Raw genomic sequence first — 19,367 nt, forward strand, 5'->3', positions numbered from 1 at the left:
TGAATGAGGATGCTAATGCCTAGGGATAATAAAGTGACTATCTGTCACCCCCGGGCTGTGAGAATCCGCAGCTTTGCTTGATTTCTTTGTGATAATAAAACTCAGAAACGTCAATTATCTTTTGCAAAACTTGAGTAGTAATTGCCTTTTCTTTCCTATGAGATCCACCCTTATGGTGCATCATGACTGAAGACATTGCAGAGAAGCATGTACAAGATTCAGGGTATGTGTAGGGCAGTGCACAGGAAGGCGAGTTGGCCGTTGTATTTATCACCCCCGTGGAGCCCCATCAGTCTGCTATTAGGTAGCTGTTCTCACCATTCCTTTCTCTCCAATATATGTCCTTAAGTTAAGGTAAGGTTGGGGGGTGGGGGTGTTCACATACCCAGACCAAGAACCGCCAAGCTTCACAAGTGGCTCTACCAGTAGCTGCTCTCCCTGGCCAGAATCTTCCAACAAATTCCCAGGGTTTAGCTGTACCCCTGACAACAATATAAGCCTAGGGGATGTTCTGAACATGTTGCAGAAGTAAGAGTTCTATTCTAAGGATAAACTTCCATTTAGAAGGCGAGGCAAAAGGAGTGGAATTAAGGAAAGAGTACAGGGAGGTAACAGCAGGAAAACATTGCCTTCGGTTGGCACTGCCAGAGTGCAGCGCTACAAGCCCAACCCCAGACGAAAGAGGAACCCTGACTTTGATCACAGCCTTAACGTGGCGAAGAAATGGAGGCTGTCACTTTATGGACTTCCACAATTACTTGTGAATGTGAGGCTGGTTCAGTGAGGCTGACCGGTACAGCTGGAGAGCTCCATGGTTTACACCCAGAAAAGTAAAGTAACCCATGGCTAGAGTCCTATTCTGTACTGAAAAATCACTAGAAGTTATTTATGGAGAAGCAGCCTCGACACCCAAATATATCTCTTTACCGAGCTAACACCCAGCTGATGTAGGTCTTGTATATACTTAATATGTAGGGAACCCTAGCCTAATGCTTTCCCCAAAGAAAATTTCTTGGATGCATTTCCCAGCAGACCCTCCTCATCCCCATCCAGCTCAGAAAAGCCTCCCAGAAGCTGTGAGCCACAGCAAGACTCAGCTGAGGGAATCACACATACTAAAGGCAGCACAAGCCCACTCATATAAACAGCAGGCCCTCCTTCTGGTTGTTTTAAAGTCTGGTTTTGTGCCTTTTCAAAGTCCTCTTGATTTTCAAATGAAAAATTAAGACCGTAAGAGATGGAAAAGAACTTAGGAATGTGTGCATCACTTTAGAAAGAGCCTCTCCCTCCCCTCTTTTTTTAAATTATGGCAAAATACATATAGCATGAATACTACCACTTAATCATTAATGTGTACAATTCAGTGACACTAAGTCTATTCACAATGTTGTGCAACCATTATCAATATCTAGTTTCAGAATTTTTTCATCACCTCAAAGAGAAACCTCATACTCACTAAAGCTTTTGACTATGAATGAACCTCATCTTTGGATTCTTTCTGTGACCTCCTGCAACAAAGGGAACTGTAATTTGAGCACAGCCAAGATCAGCAGCCTGTTCTGTCTGCTTAGCAGTCAGTGTTTCAGGGCCCAGTAGCAGAGAAGAAGAAACGGGGAATGAAGAAAAAGAGAAGAGAAATAGAGACATATGGGTGTGTGATGGGGGAGGAGAGAGGGTAGGCCCTCCCAGAAACCACCCCTCAGATCTCAGGGCTGCACCCTAACCAGTCACTAACCCCAAAACTAAGAGCCACCGTCTGGGTGCTCAGAGTGGGAGGCATCTCCATCTCCAATCTACGATTTGCTGCTTACACCAGAGACTACTTGGCCAAAGCAGGAAAAGCCACACTCCACCTTAGATAATTTTGTATCTCCACCTCTTAGCAGAACAATTAAATGGAGGTTTTCTATTTCATGTGTCCAGAATTTGCCCTGGAAACTCTCCCCTCCCTCCAAGTACAAACTCGAAACAGTCTAACCAGCGCAGTTTAACCAGTGACAGATGCAGGGCAGCTGGGGATCCCCAGGCAGCTCAGGAAAACACGCAAACGAATGTACACACAGATAACCTAGTCAGTGAACTCAGCCATCACCTGCACTACTGAACCCCTGCTGATAAAGTCAAATTGAGAAAGTTCATTCCTCCTCTGCCCCATGTTTAAGTGCTTCAGTTTTGCATTCTCTCCTGCTAGAAGGGAGCTTAAACAATTAGATTGTATGTTATTAGTTTAAGTAGTCATCACATTCAACTCAGTTGTAATTAAACCAGCCATCACTGAAAAATATAGCACAGCAAACATAAATCATGCCCCAATACACATATACACACACTTGATAGGGGGCCAGTCTTCTGATGTGATGGTTTTTGGTTTAGCCTTTTATTGCTTTAATCCAAAATTATAGTTTGTAGTGAAGTATAAATGTATCTTTCTTGCTTCACAAATATTTCATCATTGTATGGTATTATACTGTAATATTTATAATATAAATTATTGCAAATGTTTCAGTATTTGGAGATATATATCTTTTAAATTTTTATTCAGTGGCTCTTTTTTGATGATAAAGAGGCTCATCATTTCATTTATAAAACTATCTTTTTTTAAAATTAAATAATACATGAATTCATTTTCATTGTGAAAGATCACATAATACAGAAATAGCATAAGCTATAAAAATTCCATCTGGAGAATTAACACATGCCAACTCTGACTTGTAGTTTGTCAACAATCTTACCTTTTTTTAACCTATATATGTACATACATACAAATTTGGGGCATACATATATGTGGGGCAAATAATAAATGGGATTCATTCATTCAAAGCTATTCAAAGCTAACTCTATGCCAGGAATATAGAGGTGCTTGGAACCAGACGGGACCTTGAATTTACAGTCTAATGGAAAAGCCTAGGTAATAACTTTAACAAATAGAACTATAAACATATTGCCTACGAATAGACAGTAATAACTGCTATGATGAACAAAATCAGGTAATGGATAATAGTGAGTAACCAGTAGAGGGGTGATGTAGGAAAGCCAGCATCTCTAGATCAGTCATGCTATGTGTTTTGTTTTAGGACTTGCTTTGACCACAGTGTTATTTTGAGGGTCTTTCTATGTCAGCACATACTGTTCTGCCTCATTCTTTTTAGCATCCATATACTATCATATGGTATGCTTTCCCATAATTTATTTCTTCTACTGTTGTAAAAATAAGTTCTTGACTTTAACCTTCATGCAATGCAGTACTAATACTATACCAATCATAGAAACACTACTTCAGGTGCACCTGCGGGGCTCAGTGGGTTAGGCATCTGCCTCTGGCTCAGCTCATGATCCTAGAGTCCTGGGATCGAGCCCTGCATCAGGCTCCCTGCTCAGTGGAGAGCCTGCTTCTGCCTCTGCCCTTCACCCACTCATGCATACTCTCTCTCTCTCAAATAAGTAAATAAAATCTGAAAGAAAGAAAGAAAGAAAGAAAGAAAGAAAGAAAGAAAGAAAGAAGAGAAAGAAAAGAGAAAAGAAAAAAGAAAAGAAAAAAGAAAAGAAAGAAAAGAAAAGAAAAAAGAAAGAAGAAAAGAAAAGAAAAGAAAAAAAGAAAAGAAAAGAAAAGAAAAGAAAAGAAAAGAACAAAACCACTACTTCGCTCTACACAGAAAGGCCACTTTGGATGAATGGCTATATTCTGCAGGATAAATGCATCCAACCTCATGGAGGGACCACGGCAAATCTGATCATAGCACAAGAATGAGTGAAGCAGGATGGAGTGTGTTCATATGTGCACACACCTGTGTGTGTTTACAATTTATAGATGTTAACTATAAAACCTCAGCTATCAACTATGTATATAACTATAGACACAGCACTGCTTGACACATTTTTTTAGGTGCTTGAATCATCTTGAAATACTTCATTAGAACAATGGCGAGGTTCCCAGTGAAAGGGCACAAGAATGCTTTTCATTTCTAAATGTTTGGAAATACATGTGTGTTTGGCATCGTTTCAAGGTGCTCACTTCAACTCTAACCCCATCAAGTCAACTGGTTTACAATCTCGCGACAGCTCTTGGAAACCATTCTGTTATCATAACCCAATTTTGTAAGTTAGGCTAGTGAAGCAATAGCCATTGTCCCAAATGAAAGGCCCTTTGTTTAGGGCTTTTCGTTTATTCAGTGGTTTCATGAAGAGGAATATTATACAGCATTTTCTACCACTGTTCTCAGTCTTATTCTTTTTTTTCTCTTTCTTTCTTTCCTTTTTTTTTTTTTCTAAGAGAGAGAGAGAGTGGCAGGAAGGGCAGAGGGAGAGGGAGAGAGAGAGAATCCTAAGCAGGCTCTACACTCAGCACAGAGCCCAACACCAACTCCATCTCACAACCACTGGGTTCAGGACCTGAGCCAGAATCAAGAGTCAGTCACTTAACTGACTGAGCCACCACCCTTAGGTGCCCCTCAATCTTATTCTTTTCTAAGAGCTCCTCCTCCCTGTCTTTCTCATAGCTAAAGAACAAATAGTCTCATCAGGGATGACATTGCCCATCAGATCTCCTTTAGACCATGTGTTTTAAGCATCTCATAATTCCCTTCCAACATAACACACTATTGTAAAGGCTGCCTTTCACTGTATTTCAAATTATTCCACTCTTCACCAACTTTTTTTCTTACATCTGCAAATGCTTTGCTGCATGGCTTGACCTTGGGGTAAGATTCTCAACAGAGAGAAAGCAGCAGCCCAGTGATGATCTTTTGAAAACACTAGAATCCTTTGCCTTTTTAGTGCCATTGAATGAGTCCACCATTGTTCACTTGCCATTTTTGTCAATCTTTGCGGCTTACTAAACTTGGATTTCTCTTTCCTGTAGTTTTCCAAACCTCTGAAGTTTGACTGAGTAAACACAAGCTCCTCTGTGTTCTTCGTGGGAAGTTACTCAGACATCCAGTCTCTAGTTTTCCTGGGTCACCTTAACCATCTTGAATCCATATTTGGCTCTTCTGGCCCTTTGTTCAGATACAGCTCTTAGCTAGTCAATCCCTTTAAGAGGTATCAGTCTACAGGTACAATTTACCATGTACCTACAACTGTATACATCCTCATCCTCATGGCTCCTCTATAACGAACATATATCCTGTGCCAACTTAAAAGAATTTCTCATTTCATTGGAGAGCCAACACTATCATAACAAAATTTACTCTTTATTTTGTTAAACCTAACATCTATTGACTACCTATTGCATGCACCGGACATTTTGTCACATTCTAGAGAAAATGAAAATGAGCAAAACTTAGTCCTTACCTTTGGAAAACCTACACATAATAGGTACAAGTCAGTTCATAAGTATGCAATGTGAATAGGATAAAATTTCACGAGATACAAATGGGCATCTCCAATTAGAGTCATCAGGGGAGACTTCATGGAAAGGTGCCATCTGAATTGGACTTTGATGGTTGAAGAAGGGAGTTTTGATGATGACGATTCATTTGGCCAAATTGCATGGGCACGTTCTCTAAGTCACAAGTACAGGTGCTCAGCTGAACAACAAAGTCTGAGTCACTGGTCAGACTAGCAGGCCAATTTAGGAAATGTCAAATTTTTATGGAAGGAACAGGAGAAAACCACATGGTATGCCTTAATTTAGTCAAACAAGTTAAAGATCTATAGATTTATTTACTCAGTGGTGAATTGGATTAAGGTTCCATTTCATGCCTTTCTCTGGATAATGTGGTACTTATGTATAAAATGCCAAGACTGTCCTTCACCTTATGGTATCTTGGGAAGAAATTAATTATGAAATCCCTTGAAAATACTAAAAACTGAAGAGAGTGTCCATTTATTTAAAATTTAGACTGCATCCCATGGATAAATATATAGACAAGCATCATTATAAACTCGGATCTAAAATCCCCATCAGCAGCCAACACAATAGATGGTTCAAGTTCTTACACTGGGTGCTGTCACCAGAATTCCTTGGAGTACAAGTCCCTACAAAAAAAACTTTGCGTAAAATTTTACTTGAGCATTTGAAGCTAACAGTTTAGCAGACCCCTGAAACTATCTGAGTTCACATTTCTAAGTTCCAGGGTCTAAAGCTCTTTGAATCTTAAGATCATAAAATTAACTGACATAGAACTTTACAGACTGGAGAGAGCTCAGTATGTAGGATGGAAGTCAGTACCACTGCATGGGGTGTCAGCATCGAATCCTACCTTACTCAGCTGTCATATAGCAAACTCTACAGGGCTCACTCTTTTCCTCATTCCCTAAATTCCATTTTCCATGGTCTTGGTTTATGTGGCCATTTCCTCCGTTGCTAAGTGTCTGCTGTCTGTTGGCACAGTGCTAGACACCAGGGCTCAGTAATGCACAGGATACTGGAGCGGGCAAGTAAGAAAGTCAGCAAATTTACTATGAAATGTTAAGTGTCAAAGTAGAGGTATGCATGAGGTGATGCAAGAGTAACAGAGAAAGGGCTCAAGAGCATCAAAAGATGCTTTCCAGAGCATCTGGATTTGCCTTGAGCTAAATATTAGGAAGCGAATGCTAGTCAAGTACAGGTCCAGAGAGTAATGGGCGAAGTCATGGAGGCTTATAATGAATTGCCAATAAATAAATATAGCTTGTGCCAAGGATATACTTAGGGATGTAGCAGGCACAGAAACTGGAAACAAAATAGGCAGGGGCCAGATCACAGAGGTCATTGCTTTATTAAATATAATAGTGTTGTCCCATGTACATCCTTGAAGTCAAAGTTGTATCTAATCTATCCAGCATACATGCTTCTATTGGCCCTCACACCAAATTTACATAAGTTGATTGGGTTGCCAACATTTAACACGGAAAATCCAGATTTCTGTTGATGAAACTAGAGGGTATTATGCTAAGCAAAATAAGTCAGTCAGGGAGAGATAATTATCATATGATCTCACTCATATGTGCAATTTAAGAAACAAAACAGAGGATCATGGAGGAAGAGAGGAAAAAATAATACAAAATCAGAGAGGGAGACAAACTGTAAGAGACTCTTAATCATAGGAAATAAACTAAGAGTTGCTGGAAGGGAGAGGGGTGGGGGAATGGGGTAACTGGGTGATGGGCATTAAGGAGGGTATGTGATAGAATGAGCACTGGGTGTTATATAAGACTGATGATTCACTGACCTCTACCTCTGAAACTAATAATATATTATATGTTAATTAATTGAATTTAAATTTTAATAAACTCAGAAGACAGGGCTGAGTGACTTAGTCAGTTAAGCATCTGACTCTTGATCTCAGCTCAAGTCTTGATCTCAGCGTTGTGTGTTCAAGCCCTGCATTGGGCTTCATGCTGGACCTGGAGCCTACAGCAAGAAAGAGAAAGAGAGAAAGAAAAAGAGAGGGAAAGAGGGGAGGGAGGGAGGAAGAAAGGAGGAAGGAGGAAGGATGGATGGACTCAAATTCCCAAATTCCAGTTGGTGGGAGCTGAGTAAATGCTTTCACCTTTAGATGGGAGATAGGATTTTCTGCACTCCACAGACACAGTCGCCCTCCCATGATCTCATCCCCAACTCATTTATGTTATGTGCCTGGCCCCAGAACACATCCACACTTGCAAATCCTGCTCTGTGCCCTATTGGTCCGATCTGATACTACTTCTTTCAATAAAGGGAAATGAATCATGTTTCGACAGGAATTGTTATGTTTTTAGTGGCTGAAAATTACTTAAGTGACCCTCTAGAAGCAGCAGACCCACGATTAAATGATCTCATCTCAACAACACAAAGTAGAGCATCATGTTTCTAAGTGAGTTCTATGTGTTAGTTCTAATGATTAACACCCAAAGGGAAACAGAAAATTCATTTAGGATGACTCTTCAAAGAACTCAATACCATTTTTCATAACAACAAAACTACAACATGTGTAGAAATAAATATAACTAAAAAGCAAGATATTTAAAGAGAAAATCACAACTATCAAATGACATAAAAGAATACCTAAGTAACTCAAAGATATTTTATATTCTTGGATGGGAATATTTATTATTTTTTTGAAGATTTTATTTGTTTATGTATTTATTTGGAAGGAGGCCCAGAGGGAGAAGGAGAGAGAAAATCTCAAGCAGATTCTGCGCTGAGCATGGAGCCCAACTTGGGGCTCAATCTCAACCCTGAGATGGTGACCTGAGCCAAAATCAAGAATCAATGGCTTAACCAACTAAGCCACCCAGATGCCCTGGGAATATTAATTAGTGAAACATTTTTGAGCCCTTTTTGCAGGTCAAAAATATTGGCAATTTCATTTGTTTTGGCCTAAAAATAAATTTCCCCCAAATTATTACATAAATTCTGTGACATTTGCATCAACATCCCAACAGTGCTTCTCACAGAATTTGACAAGCTAAACCTAAAATCCATATTGACATATAAAGGGCCAAGATGATTCTGAAGAAGAAGGGGTCATACCATAGCAAATATCAAGATGCATTATCAAGCAATCATAACTTGTGTGGGATAAATGGGTCACTGTGAACAAATAGGGAACCTAAAAACAGAACCACAAATATATGGGAACTTAGTATCCAACAGAACTGGCATTGGGGAAGAAGAGAGTATTCAGTAAATGATGTTGGAATAACTGGCTATTTATATGGTAAAAATTAGATTTTTAACTCACACCACACATACCCCTTCCTACAAGAAAATCCAGATGGATTAAAGACCTAAATGAAAAGAAGCAAATCTCTAAACAAATCTTTAATTTTTGTTTTGTTTTGTTTTGTTTTTAGAAGAAAGTATATAATCAGAGTAGGAAACCATCTTTTTAAAACAAGCACCAGGGGTGCCTGGGTGGCTCAGTCAGTTGAGCAGCTGATGTGATTTCGGCTCAGGTCATGATCTCAGGGTCCTGGGATTGAGCCCCATGTTGGGCTCTGTGCTCAGCTAGAGTCTGCTGGAGGATTCTCTTGCTGCCTCTCCCCTTACCTTGCTCTGTCTCACTCTCAAATAAATAAATAAATCTTAAAAAAAAAAAGCACAAAGAATAATGGAAAACATTAATAAATTTGACTACATTAGAATTTTAAATGCTTTTGTATTGAAAATTCACCATAAACATAATTTAAAAGATTGTTCATAGAATGGAGGAGGACTTGCAGCGTATTTAACCAACAAAGGATCAGTATCCAAAGCATATAGAGAACTCAGAATCATTGAGGAAAAGACAAGCTAACAGAAAAATGGACAGGGAACATAAAGAGGTAGTTCACAGGAAAAGCAGCTTGCATGGCCAACAAAGATGGAAAAAGATGTTCCACCTAACTAGTAATCAGACAAACAGAGGTTAAAACCACAGCAAGATGCCATCTCACACCCATCATTTTGCCTTCAGTTACATCTGGTAGCACCAGGTATCAGGAAGTATATGGGGGAGGGGAGCTCTTAACTCAGTGCTGGTGAAAGTATAAATCAGTGTATTTTGGAAGATGATTTTTAAATCCTGCATAGAGCTATACAGCGAACTGTATAACCCAGCACAAGATGTATGCATAACCATGTACACAGAGCTGTGTCAGATGGCACTGCAGCCTTCTTTGTAACAGTAAAAAAGTGAAAACTATCTTATAGGAGACAAGTGGATTCTTTTTATACAATGAGTTGCTTTTTTTTTTTTTTTTAAGATTTCATTTATTTATTCATGAGAGACACACAGAGAGGCAGAGACACGGGCAGAGGGAGAAGCAGGCTCCTCCCAGGGAGCCCAATGTGGGACTCGATCCTGGATCCTGGGATCACACCCTGCGCCAAAGCAGATGCCAAATGCTGAGCTACCCAACCACTGAGCCGCCAAGGTGTCCCCGCAATGAGTTCTTTTTAAACATGAGTTAAAAATGAACTCCATGGATCCCTGGGTGGTGCAGCGGGTTAGCGCCTGCCTTTGGCCCAGGGCGTGATCCTGGAGACCCGGGATCGAATCCCACATCGGGCTCTCGGTGCATGGAGCCTGCTTCTCCCTCTGCCTGTGTCTCTGCCTCTCTCTCTCTCTCTCTCTGTGACTATCATAAAAAAAAAAAAATGAACTCCATCTGGGCAGCCCTGGTGGCACAGCGGTTTAGTGCCGCCTGCAGCCCAGGGCATGATCCTGGAGACCCTGGATCAAGTCCCACGTAGGGCTCTCTGCATGGAGCCTGCTTCTCCCTCTGCCTGTGTCTCTGCCTCTCTCTCTCTCTCTCTCTCTCTCTCTCAATCTGCATCTCTATCAATAAGTAAATAAAATCTTAAAAAAATGAACTCTATCTACATGTATCAACAAGGATAATATTAAAATATCATTTAATAAGAAAAGTTGAAAAAAGGTATATACTGTATGGCACCTTTTATTTAGAATTTGTAAAGCCACAAAACAATATTACATATTCTATAGAGAGGTACATTTCAATCTAGAAAAAGCATAAAAACATGCATGAGAATGAAACACACCAACTTTAGGATAGAGATACTTCTGGAGAGAAAAAGAAAAGGAAGGAGATAAATTACGCATTTTATTCATAATAAAAGAGGGGGTTCTCAAGCAAATATTGCCAAATGTTGACATCTGATTATCTTCATAGTGGATACATGGGTTCTATTTTTCCTGCACTTTTATGTTTTATTTAAGATTTTATTTATTCATGAGAGGGAGAGAGAGGCAGAGACATAAGTAGAGGGAGAAACAGGCTCCTTTCAGGGAGCCTGAGGCGGGACTCGATCCCAGGACCCCAGGATCACGACCTGACTGAGCCTAAGGCAAATGCTCAACCACTGAGCCACCCAGGTGTCACTTTCCTGCACTTTTAAATGAAATGTTAAACTAAGAAGAGAGCCCTTGCAGAAGGTGAGCTTCTCAGTAGAACTGCATCTGTGTCATGGGGACCAGGTCATGAAAACTGAGTCACTACAAGATAAGGCATTAAAAAGAAATGAGAGCACTCAACTACAAATGAGTATGTGCAGATCTGAAGGATGCGGGGAGCGAAAAAGGTGGGACTGGCCTAAGTCTGAGAGAAGGGAAATAGATAGAGCTGGCAATGAGCAAGTGCCTGATGAGGATTCGGAGTGTCACCCTGATGGTGACGCATCGATCTCTGTGCCACTGGTCAGAGTGTGTTAGTGTCAACGCAGGTTGGAAAGAAGAGCATTGCTGGTTGGCTCAGGACACACTTTCACCCTGTTTCCTCTTCTACATGATGGAAAGATGAAACTGAGCCAGGTGACCTTAGCTCGCAGCATCCTTGGCACTATCTGCTCACCTTCACAACTATGCCTCTGTCTCCATGAGTGAAATCCAAGGCCTTGGGCTTTATTTGTTCACTGTATCAGCCTTAAACCCGGATTTGAGTGATAGAACCTTGGTGGAGGGCAGACAGCCCCGGTGGCTCAGCAGTTTAGCACCGCCTTCAGCCCAAGGCGTGATCCTACAGACCCGGGATCGACTCCCAAGTTGGGCTCCTTGCATGGAGCCTGCTTCTCCCTCTGCCTGTGTCTCTGTGTGTGTGTGTGTTTCTCATGAGTAAATAAATAAAATCTTAAAAAAAAAAAAACATGTTGGTGGAGGGTCAGGTCTGTTGCAATGAAGATGATGGTGAGTGGCAAGATAGCCACTACTTTGAATGTCCATTGCACTTGACACCCACTCTGCAGTCAGGCTTTTACTTTCTGTGATTGCCGTGTATGCTATATCCTGTGCTTTGCAGAGCTTTCATTAAACGATCTCAGTTGATCCTCATAGCAATACCATAAAATAGGCAAAGCAGGTATAATTCTCATTTTACAGATGGGGAAACAGACTCAAAGAGGTTAAATGATTTAGCCAAGGTTACAGGGGAGAGTCTCCTGTCCTCCTCTCCCCTCTACCCCCATTACCTGGGCTTAGAATATTAGAACCATCTTGCACTCATCTCTGCCCATTCCTTCATCTAGTAGAGGAGCAGTTCCTGTAGGCTGTTTGTACAGAGTGTCCGTTTGCATTTCTTCCTCTCTACTTCCTTTCCCACCATCCAGATCTGGATCCTCAGCATTCTTTGCCAGAGTTACAACTGGTAAGCTGGATTTCCAGATGCCACTTCTCCCTCATTCCTCTCTACCCTGCGTTCTCATTCTAGACTAAACTTCCTTAAACATTGCTTTCATTATGTCATTTCCCTGCTCAAAAATCTTTGTGAGCTCCTCCTTCCTTCTATACTGTCTACACTGAATGGAAACTCCTCAGCCAGGATTTCGAAGCCCTCCTTAATCTGAATTCACCTTTTCCAGTCAACTTCTCAAAATGGATGCTTTGAAAATAAAATGACTAACAAATCATCCATCACATCAGCAAAGGTTTGTGTTTTGTATTTTTAGATGATACTGCTCAGTACTGACAAGAGAGTCGTAAAACAGTCTTGCTGGTAGACGTGTTAATAGGTATAATCTTTTTGGAAGGCAAAATGGTTATAAGAATCAAGAGCTCTTGACCTAATAAATCTGTTTCTGGAAATCTATCCTAAGGAAATAATCTGAAATACAGAAAAATCTTCATGCCTAAAGATGTTAATTATACTATTTTTATAGTTATGAGCAATTAGATATAACCCTCTGGTGGCTTTCTTCGATGCCTAGAATAAAACTTTAAATCCCTACTGTGGCCTGTGGTCATACATGATCAAGCCCTACCAACTCTCTTCTCTCCTGCTTGCTAACTAAAGTCTACAGTGGTCTTTTTCACTGTCTGTTAAACAAGCCCATTCCTGCCCCCAGGGACTTTTTTTTTTTTTTAAGATTTTTATGTTTATTCACAAGAGACATAGTCAGAGGGAGAAGCAGGTTCCCTGTGCGGAGCCTGAAGTGGGACTTGATCCTAGGACCAGGGGTCACGACCTGAGCTGAAGACAGAGGCTCAACCACTAGGCCACCCAGGCGTTCCCCATCCAGGGACTTTATAGTTGCTATTCCCTATACTTTCCTATCAAATGCCCCTTTCAGATCTTTAAAAAGCTCATTCTTCCCCATCTTTCAGGGCCCTGCTCAGATGTCACCTCTTCAGAGAACCTTCCCTAAACACTCTCCATAGCCCAGGGTCCCCTTAACCTAGTTTAGTTTCTTCACAGGCTTTGTTCCTTGAAATTACTTATTTGTAACTCTCCAACACTATAATGTAAGTCCTTTGTAGGCAAGGATTCATTTGTCTTGCTTATTATGATATCACCAGATCTACAATAGTGGCTAGTACGTGTAGGAGCTCAAAAATACCATACGAATGAACAAACTGTGTTTAAAAATCCTCCTTAAAAAAGAATAAAGGGAAAATGTCTTGGAGGAAAGACTGTAGGTTTGCTTTACCTTTTCTTTATGCTTTCCAATATTTCTCAGATTTTCTTTATTGGGTGTCTTTTATAATCAGGGGGAGTACAAACTATTTAAACTAACAAAATATAGCCCATAGTCTGGCCAGACCCATTTTATTACTATTCCAGAATAAGCATTCAATTCACATTCATGTCTTGGCATGGCTGTTCTCTTGCCTGCCCTTCCCGCTGCACCTCTGATAATCCTATAAACCTCAGCCCAAGGCCCACCTCCTCCAGGATCCCTTCCTGAGTTTTCCTATACTTAAAGCTCTCCCTCCCACCCTGGGCTTGGCATTTAACTGGGTATGCTGTGCTACATTTATTCACTCTCATTTATGAAACACTTTCTGTTTGCTGGCACGTGTGTGTGAAATGGAGAGAGAGAGAAAACAAGAATGTATATCTGTGTGTTTAGTAGGAGTTCATTTTCCCTCCTCAGCATATACCATGTCTTAGCCTCCCCCCTCCCCAAGTCTTTAACATAGATTGATAGCAGAGTAAGTACTCAATAAATACTTGGTGGTGGTCTTTGGTGTTGAAGCTACTGTGTCTCCAAGCTGGGGTCAGAATCCATGGTTCTCCTTCCATTACATGAAGCTCTGTAGTCACACTTTAGCTTGTATTTACTGAGCACTTACTGTGTGTCCGTGTGTCCTGCACGTACCACTCATGTTCCTGTGTACCTGCTAGGAACTGCTTTCATTTTCATCTTAAGTTTGAAGAAACCGAAACACAGAAAGGTTAAGCAGCTAGTCTCAAGGGACAAAGCTCGAAGCACTAAGGCCTGGATTAAAATATAGCCCAAAGTCTTCACCTCTCTTAGGAGTGAAGCAGGGCTCCCTTTGGCCCCTTTGGCACAGACATGTTCCAGTCCAACTGCGGGCTCTTAGGCTACTCAACGTCACCAAATCTGTTTCCACATTTGTAAAACAGAGACACCAAGACCTTACAGGGCAGTTGCCAATGTCAAGATGAGAAGTGTGTGGTCTAGTGCTAGCACACAGCAGGCGGTGAGTAAATGGTGTTATTATTAGATGTGCCGCCTCCTTGACATTTGCTTCTGAAAGCTGGAGATGGTAGCCCCATCTCATTTCTCTCCACACAGTGAGTGGCCTGGGTCTGAGTTGCACCTCCACAGCTGGGATCTGGGGAAGGTGCTATGAAAAAGCCCAGGGACGAGAGAAAACAAATAAGTGGCCCTGCCCAAGGTTACCTAGAGCTTGGATTTCCTTGTCTGAAGGCATAATTATAGGAAGAGGGTTGGATTATAGAAGTAGCTGTTTTTGTGTGTCACCCAGGCCCACTCATGTAAACATCTTTCACTCCCCAGGAATTATTTTAGGACCAGGAAGCAGCACACTGTTTATTGAAAGAGTCACAGAAGAGGATGAAGGTGTCTATCACTGCAAAGCCACCAACCAGAAGGGATCCGTGGAAAGCTCGGCATACCTCACTGTTCAAGGTAAACAGCTGCTCCAGAGAGCAACAAGAAACAGTTCAGACATCTGTTTAACTTTTCACCTCCTGGTCTCCTGCGGGCAGCTCTGGCCTGTTCCTCTCCCTGCCCTCCTCACCCCTTCCCACCTCCCCACTACCCCCTACCAGCACTACCACCACCAGGCTTTGGGAAGCTACCCTGTAGGGTGGCCTGGCAGGCCCAAGGCTAAGACACTGGGGGGCCACCCCCCTCCCACCCCCAGAGCTGCCATCTGAAGATGATCTCTGCAGGGAAGTAGTTCCCAGAAGAGAGGAAAGCCAGCTGCCATCAGAGGCAGGCCACTGACCCGCAGAGAATGACCGCAGTGGCCGGGCTGGTGACAAAGAAATTCAAGAAGGCAGAGGGGTGGAGGGAGGGGGAGACACCCACACATTGGAAACTAGTTCGTTCTTTTTCCTTTTCCAACTCCCATCAGTTAGACATATGCCGCTCTTCTGAATGTTTTCATAAGCTGGTTTGTTTGTTTGTTTAACACAGAGCAGGCTGCAAAAAATTATCAAGGAGAAGCAACACATAAAAACAGACCACGTTTGAGAAAAATGTTCTAAGTGCTTCCTTCTTTGTAGACCTCAGATAGTTGGTTCTGCAGCAAAATCCAAAGCAGCCTCATCCTAGCCCGGGCTGCACCATGTGGCTCCCATTTGGAAAGTAGTTCAGGCCTCAGTTTCAGTCCTCTGATGCCAGGAATCATCCAAACCATAACATCGACGGCATCATAAAATATCAAATTGGCACCTTTTGGGGGATAAATATATGTGGCATGTTGAGGTTTTACATGAAAAGAGGCAATTTGTTCAGTAGCCTGTTTCCAGGGGCTCCCCGGGAGACGACGGAATAGGGAAGCATTCCTGGTGGAAGAACAGCCTGTGTGCGTTCTTCCACCCTGGAAACTTGCACGGCTTCAGGAGCCTAACGCGGAGAATTCAGCCGCCTTTAAAACAGCATCACCCCCCTCCTTTTCCGAGGAGCTGGTTTTAGAGAGCCTCCGGAAAAATCTAAAACCCATGCTTCCATGAATGTATACTTTCGGGAAAAGCCAAGGGTAGCATTCCTCAAATTCTTACAGTAATGGTCCTGTCTCCCTCCCAAATAGTCCTCATTTCGGTATTCTTTCAACTGGTCTGCTTACACGCGGAGCAAACAATTACGTGTGCATCTCTTTAACACCTCCCTCTTCAAAGGATTGTTCCTTTACCTATGAATTAACAAAGACTCCAGCTGTGGCCTTCGAGGAGGGGCTCCATCAGGCCACGGATCTGAGAGAGGGGCAAGGAGGTCCCTGATCCTCAGTCCAGGAGGCGCTTTCCCCGCTGTCCTGACAACAACCCCGTAAGCTGCTCAGAGCAGTTAGGAACCCCCAGACAGGAATGAGAGGACGGATCTAAACCCTACGGCCAGGTAATGGCAGGTGTGTGTGTAGAGCTGGGCTCCTCAGACCCACTCCAGCCCCCCAACACCTGCCTTCCTCGTGGGCCACCCCCACCATGGCCACTCTTCTCTACCAGGGAATATGGGTACGTGTCTGACCCAATGGCTAGGCAGCTAATGGCTTGGGAGAAGCCCTTGCCCGAAGCCAGGACACCTATGCAAGTTTGCAGCTCTCCACAAAGACTTCACCTCCTTTCCCTTCACCTCTTCTGCCAGGCTGGGTTCCCTAGAGCCCACCCCCCTCTGTTTGCCATAAGTCTACCCTCCTGGAGTAGCGTCTCCTGCTGTGATGAGTTTGCTGTCGGGGCAGAGCGGTGGCACAGTGGAGACTCCCGGGCTGGACTGGAGCCAGCGCTCTGGCCCTCAGAGAGCCTGACTCACCACTAATCCTCCTCCTCCTCTGTCCAGTTTAGCAGCATCCTCCAGGATGAACAGCTGACGCAGACACTCCTTCTCTTCTCTGCCCTCCCACACCACGGTTCTTGGATCTTTAGTCAGTACCTATTTTATTCGGCTTTTTATTATGCTTTAGGGATTGATGGGCCTGTCTCCCCTACTGGATTGTAGACTTATTGAGACAGAACTATGTCTGATGTATCTTTGTTTCCCTTAGCTGTGCCCAGCACTAAGCAGGGCACTGTGTATTTAATGCCTTTCTGTGCAGACCCTGCGGGACAACTGGCATACCCAGTCCCATGAACTTCATAAGAATCCAAAGAAGTAACTAGTATTATCTTCAGTCTACAGATGGGAAAATTGACCCTCAAAAAAGGTTAATTATTTGCCCAAAGCCACACAATGAAGTCAGCAAGAAGGCTGGCTGCGGTCCATGTCTTGTGACTTGTCACCCTTCCTCCATTCATCCATTCCTGAAGTACCGTAGGAGACTGTCCTTGAAGCCTTAGCATAAAATTGGGCAGTTAGACCTTTCCAGTTATCCTGTCATTTGGTTTTCTCTCTACCTGGTTCTAATTTCCTACGGTGATTCCTTTTCCCACGAAATGCTTTTCTAAAGTCAGACAGCATTAAGAATATGAGTGCCACTGGTCCTTTCTCCATATTTCCATCAGTCTGTGTCATTTGCTTCTGAGGAAAGGGGAGACCATTGCGATGTGGGTTGCCCATGTAGGCTGCCACTATGGATGTCCTGAGCCTGTCATCTCCTGACATCATCTCTCAGCCTCCCACACAGTCCACCTACTTCTCTCTTCCAATTCTAGAATGAGCTTTTTATTTTATTTAATTTTTTTAGGATTTTATTTATTTATTCATGAGAGACACAGAGAGAGAGGCAGAGACATAGGCAGAGGGAGAAGCAGGCTCCCTACAGGGAGCTGGATGCTGGACTCGATCCCAGGATCCCGGGATCATGACCTGAGCCAAAGGCAGACACTCAACCCCTGAGCCACCTAGGTGCCTCAAGAGTGATCTTTTTAAATGACTAATCTTACGATAGGTTACTTCCCTGCTTTGAATTTGCAGTGGTTCCACCCCTTATCCTCATCTAGGCATGCAAGGTCCTCCCAAGGCTCCCCCTGCAGCCTCATGGCTCATCCCTCCCTTCACACCTGAGCTCCCCAGCCATGTGACTGCCCAGGACCCCCTGAACGCACACTTCCCCTCCTCATCTTCAGCCTTCCTTTGGTCTTCACAGCCTGCCTTCCTCCTACTTCATTCTCCCCCAAACAACCCCACTCATCCTGACAACTCACTTGTGCTCTTGCTTCAGGCATAGAGCATATCCCCCTTGTGCCCCCAGAGTCCTTGACATGAACCTTTAACGCAATGCTTACTTACCACAGCTTACTATTCACTCCTCTATCCCTGAGCATTTGATAAATGTGTTTGTTGGCTTGATCTACTTAGGAAACCACCACTGTATGTCTGAAAAAAGGCACATGTCGACATATATTGTGTATGGCAATAGAGATAAGCCAAATGCAATTAGTTATTAACTCAACACCTTAGTTGTGTGCCCAGGACTGTGCTGCTGCACACATGGAAGTGTAAGCCATGATCCCTAACCTCACTGTGCTTTCAAAACCTAGTTGGAAGGAGATTAAGGTGCACACAAAACAATTAGAACCAGACCAATAAGAATTTGAGTTCCTTGAGGCACCTAGGTGGCTCAGTCAATAAGTGTCTGACTCTTGGTTTCAGCTCTGATCCTGATCCCCGGGCTGGTGGGATGGAGCCCCATGTCAGGCTCTGTGTCTGCTTGGATATTCTCTCTCTCTGTCCGTATCCCCTGCTCTCACGCTCTCTCAAATCAATCAATCAATCAATCAAGCTTTAAAAAGCAGAATGTTGAGCTCTTCCTAAGGGTAAAGTAGAAACACTAGTTTGTATCAAGCAGACCATGCAGTGCTGCTAATATGAGCTCAGGAGTTCAGAGAGACTAGAAAGGCCATGGGGAGTGAGCTGAGATCTAAAGGATGTTGGATTGGCAAGGTGAATGGGGCAGCGAGCTATGAGACAACTGTCAGCCTTCTGCGTTCATATCTCCCTTGGCAACAACAAAGTCTAGGCAATTTTAAATATTTCCTCTTGTCTAGCCCACTGGGTTTTCTGAGGAACTGGTACTTTTGATTCATGACCTCTTTTCTCTCGTGTGGCATTACTCTCCACTAGCACTTGGGGAAATGATAGAGCTGGCAAGGTGGCCGTGGACGCTTTATGGATATGGCTCTTTCTTTTTGCTCATTATTGTTCCCAGCTGCCATGCTTTTTGAGTTCTTATGTCTGCTTTTCTGCCTTCCTCCTGGCTCCCTTTTGTAATTTTTTCCCCCTGCTCTTGCAGCAACAGCTGTATCCAACCTTTCTACTTAAAAATTGTGGTTAGCTGAAAAAATAGTGTCCCTGACCTGCAATCATCAAAGTACCTGAAATACTGTACCCATTTATAAATAAATGGGGCCATATCCGAATAGGATAATGATAAAATAGTGCGAGGAAATGCGGATGTTTAGTCTAAAAACTAGGGGGTGATATTATTGTTTTCCTCAAATATTTAAGAAGCTTCAGACCGAGGAGACATTTCACTCTGTCTTTGACACATCAAAAAAAAAAAATAAATAACCGGAACCGAGGAGGGGAGTGGCAGTGAAGT

The 19,367-nt window shown here is 42.8% G+C and overlaps 1 protein-coding gene across 6 annotated transcripts in view; it reads left to right on the forward strand.

Annotated features, from left to right (window-relative positions):
• Nucleotides 1-19,367, forward strand: part of FLT1 (fms related receptor tyrosine kinase 1) — a 178,791-nt gene that overhangs the window by 110,403 nt on the left and 49,021 nt on the right. For all 6 annotated transcript variants that reach the window (XM_077868262.1, XM_077868260.1, XM_077868261.1 and 3 more), the window contains one exon: nucleotides 14,663-14,794. In XM_077868262.1, coding sequence (XP_077724388.1) covers nucleotides 14,663-14,794 — 132 coding nt within the window. The remainder of the gene's footprint in view (nucleotides 1-14,662; nucleotides 14,795-19,367) is intronic.

This window comes from Canis aureus, chromosome 24, assembly GCF_053574225.1.
Source record: "Canis aureus isolate CA01 chromosome 24, VMU_Caureus_v.1.0, whole genome shotgun sequence".
Taxonomy (NCBI): domain Eukaryota; kingdom Metazoa; phylum Chordata; class Mammalia; order Carnivora; family Canidae; genus Canis; species Canis aureus.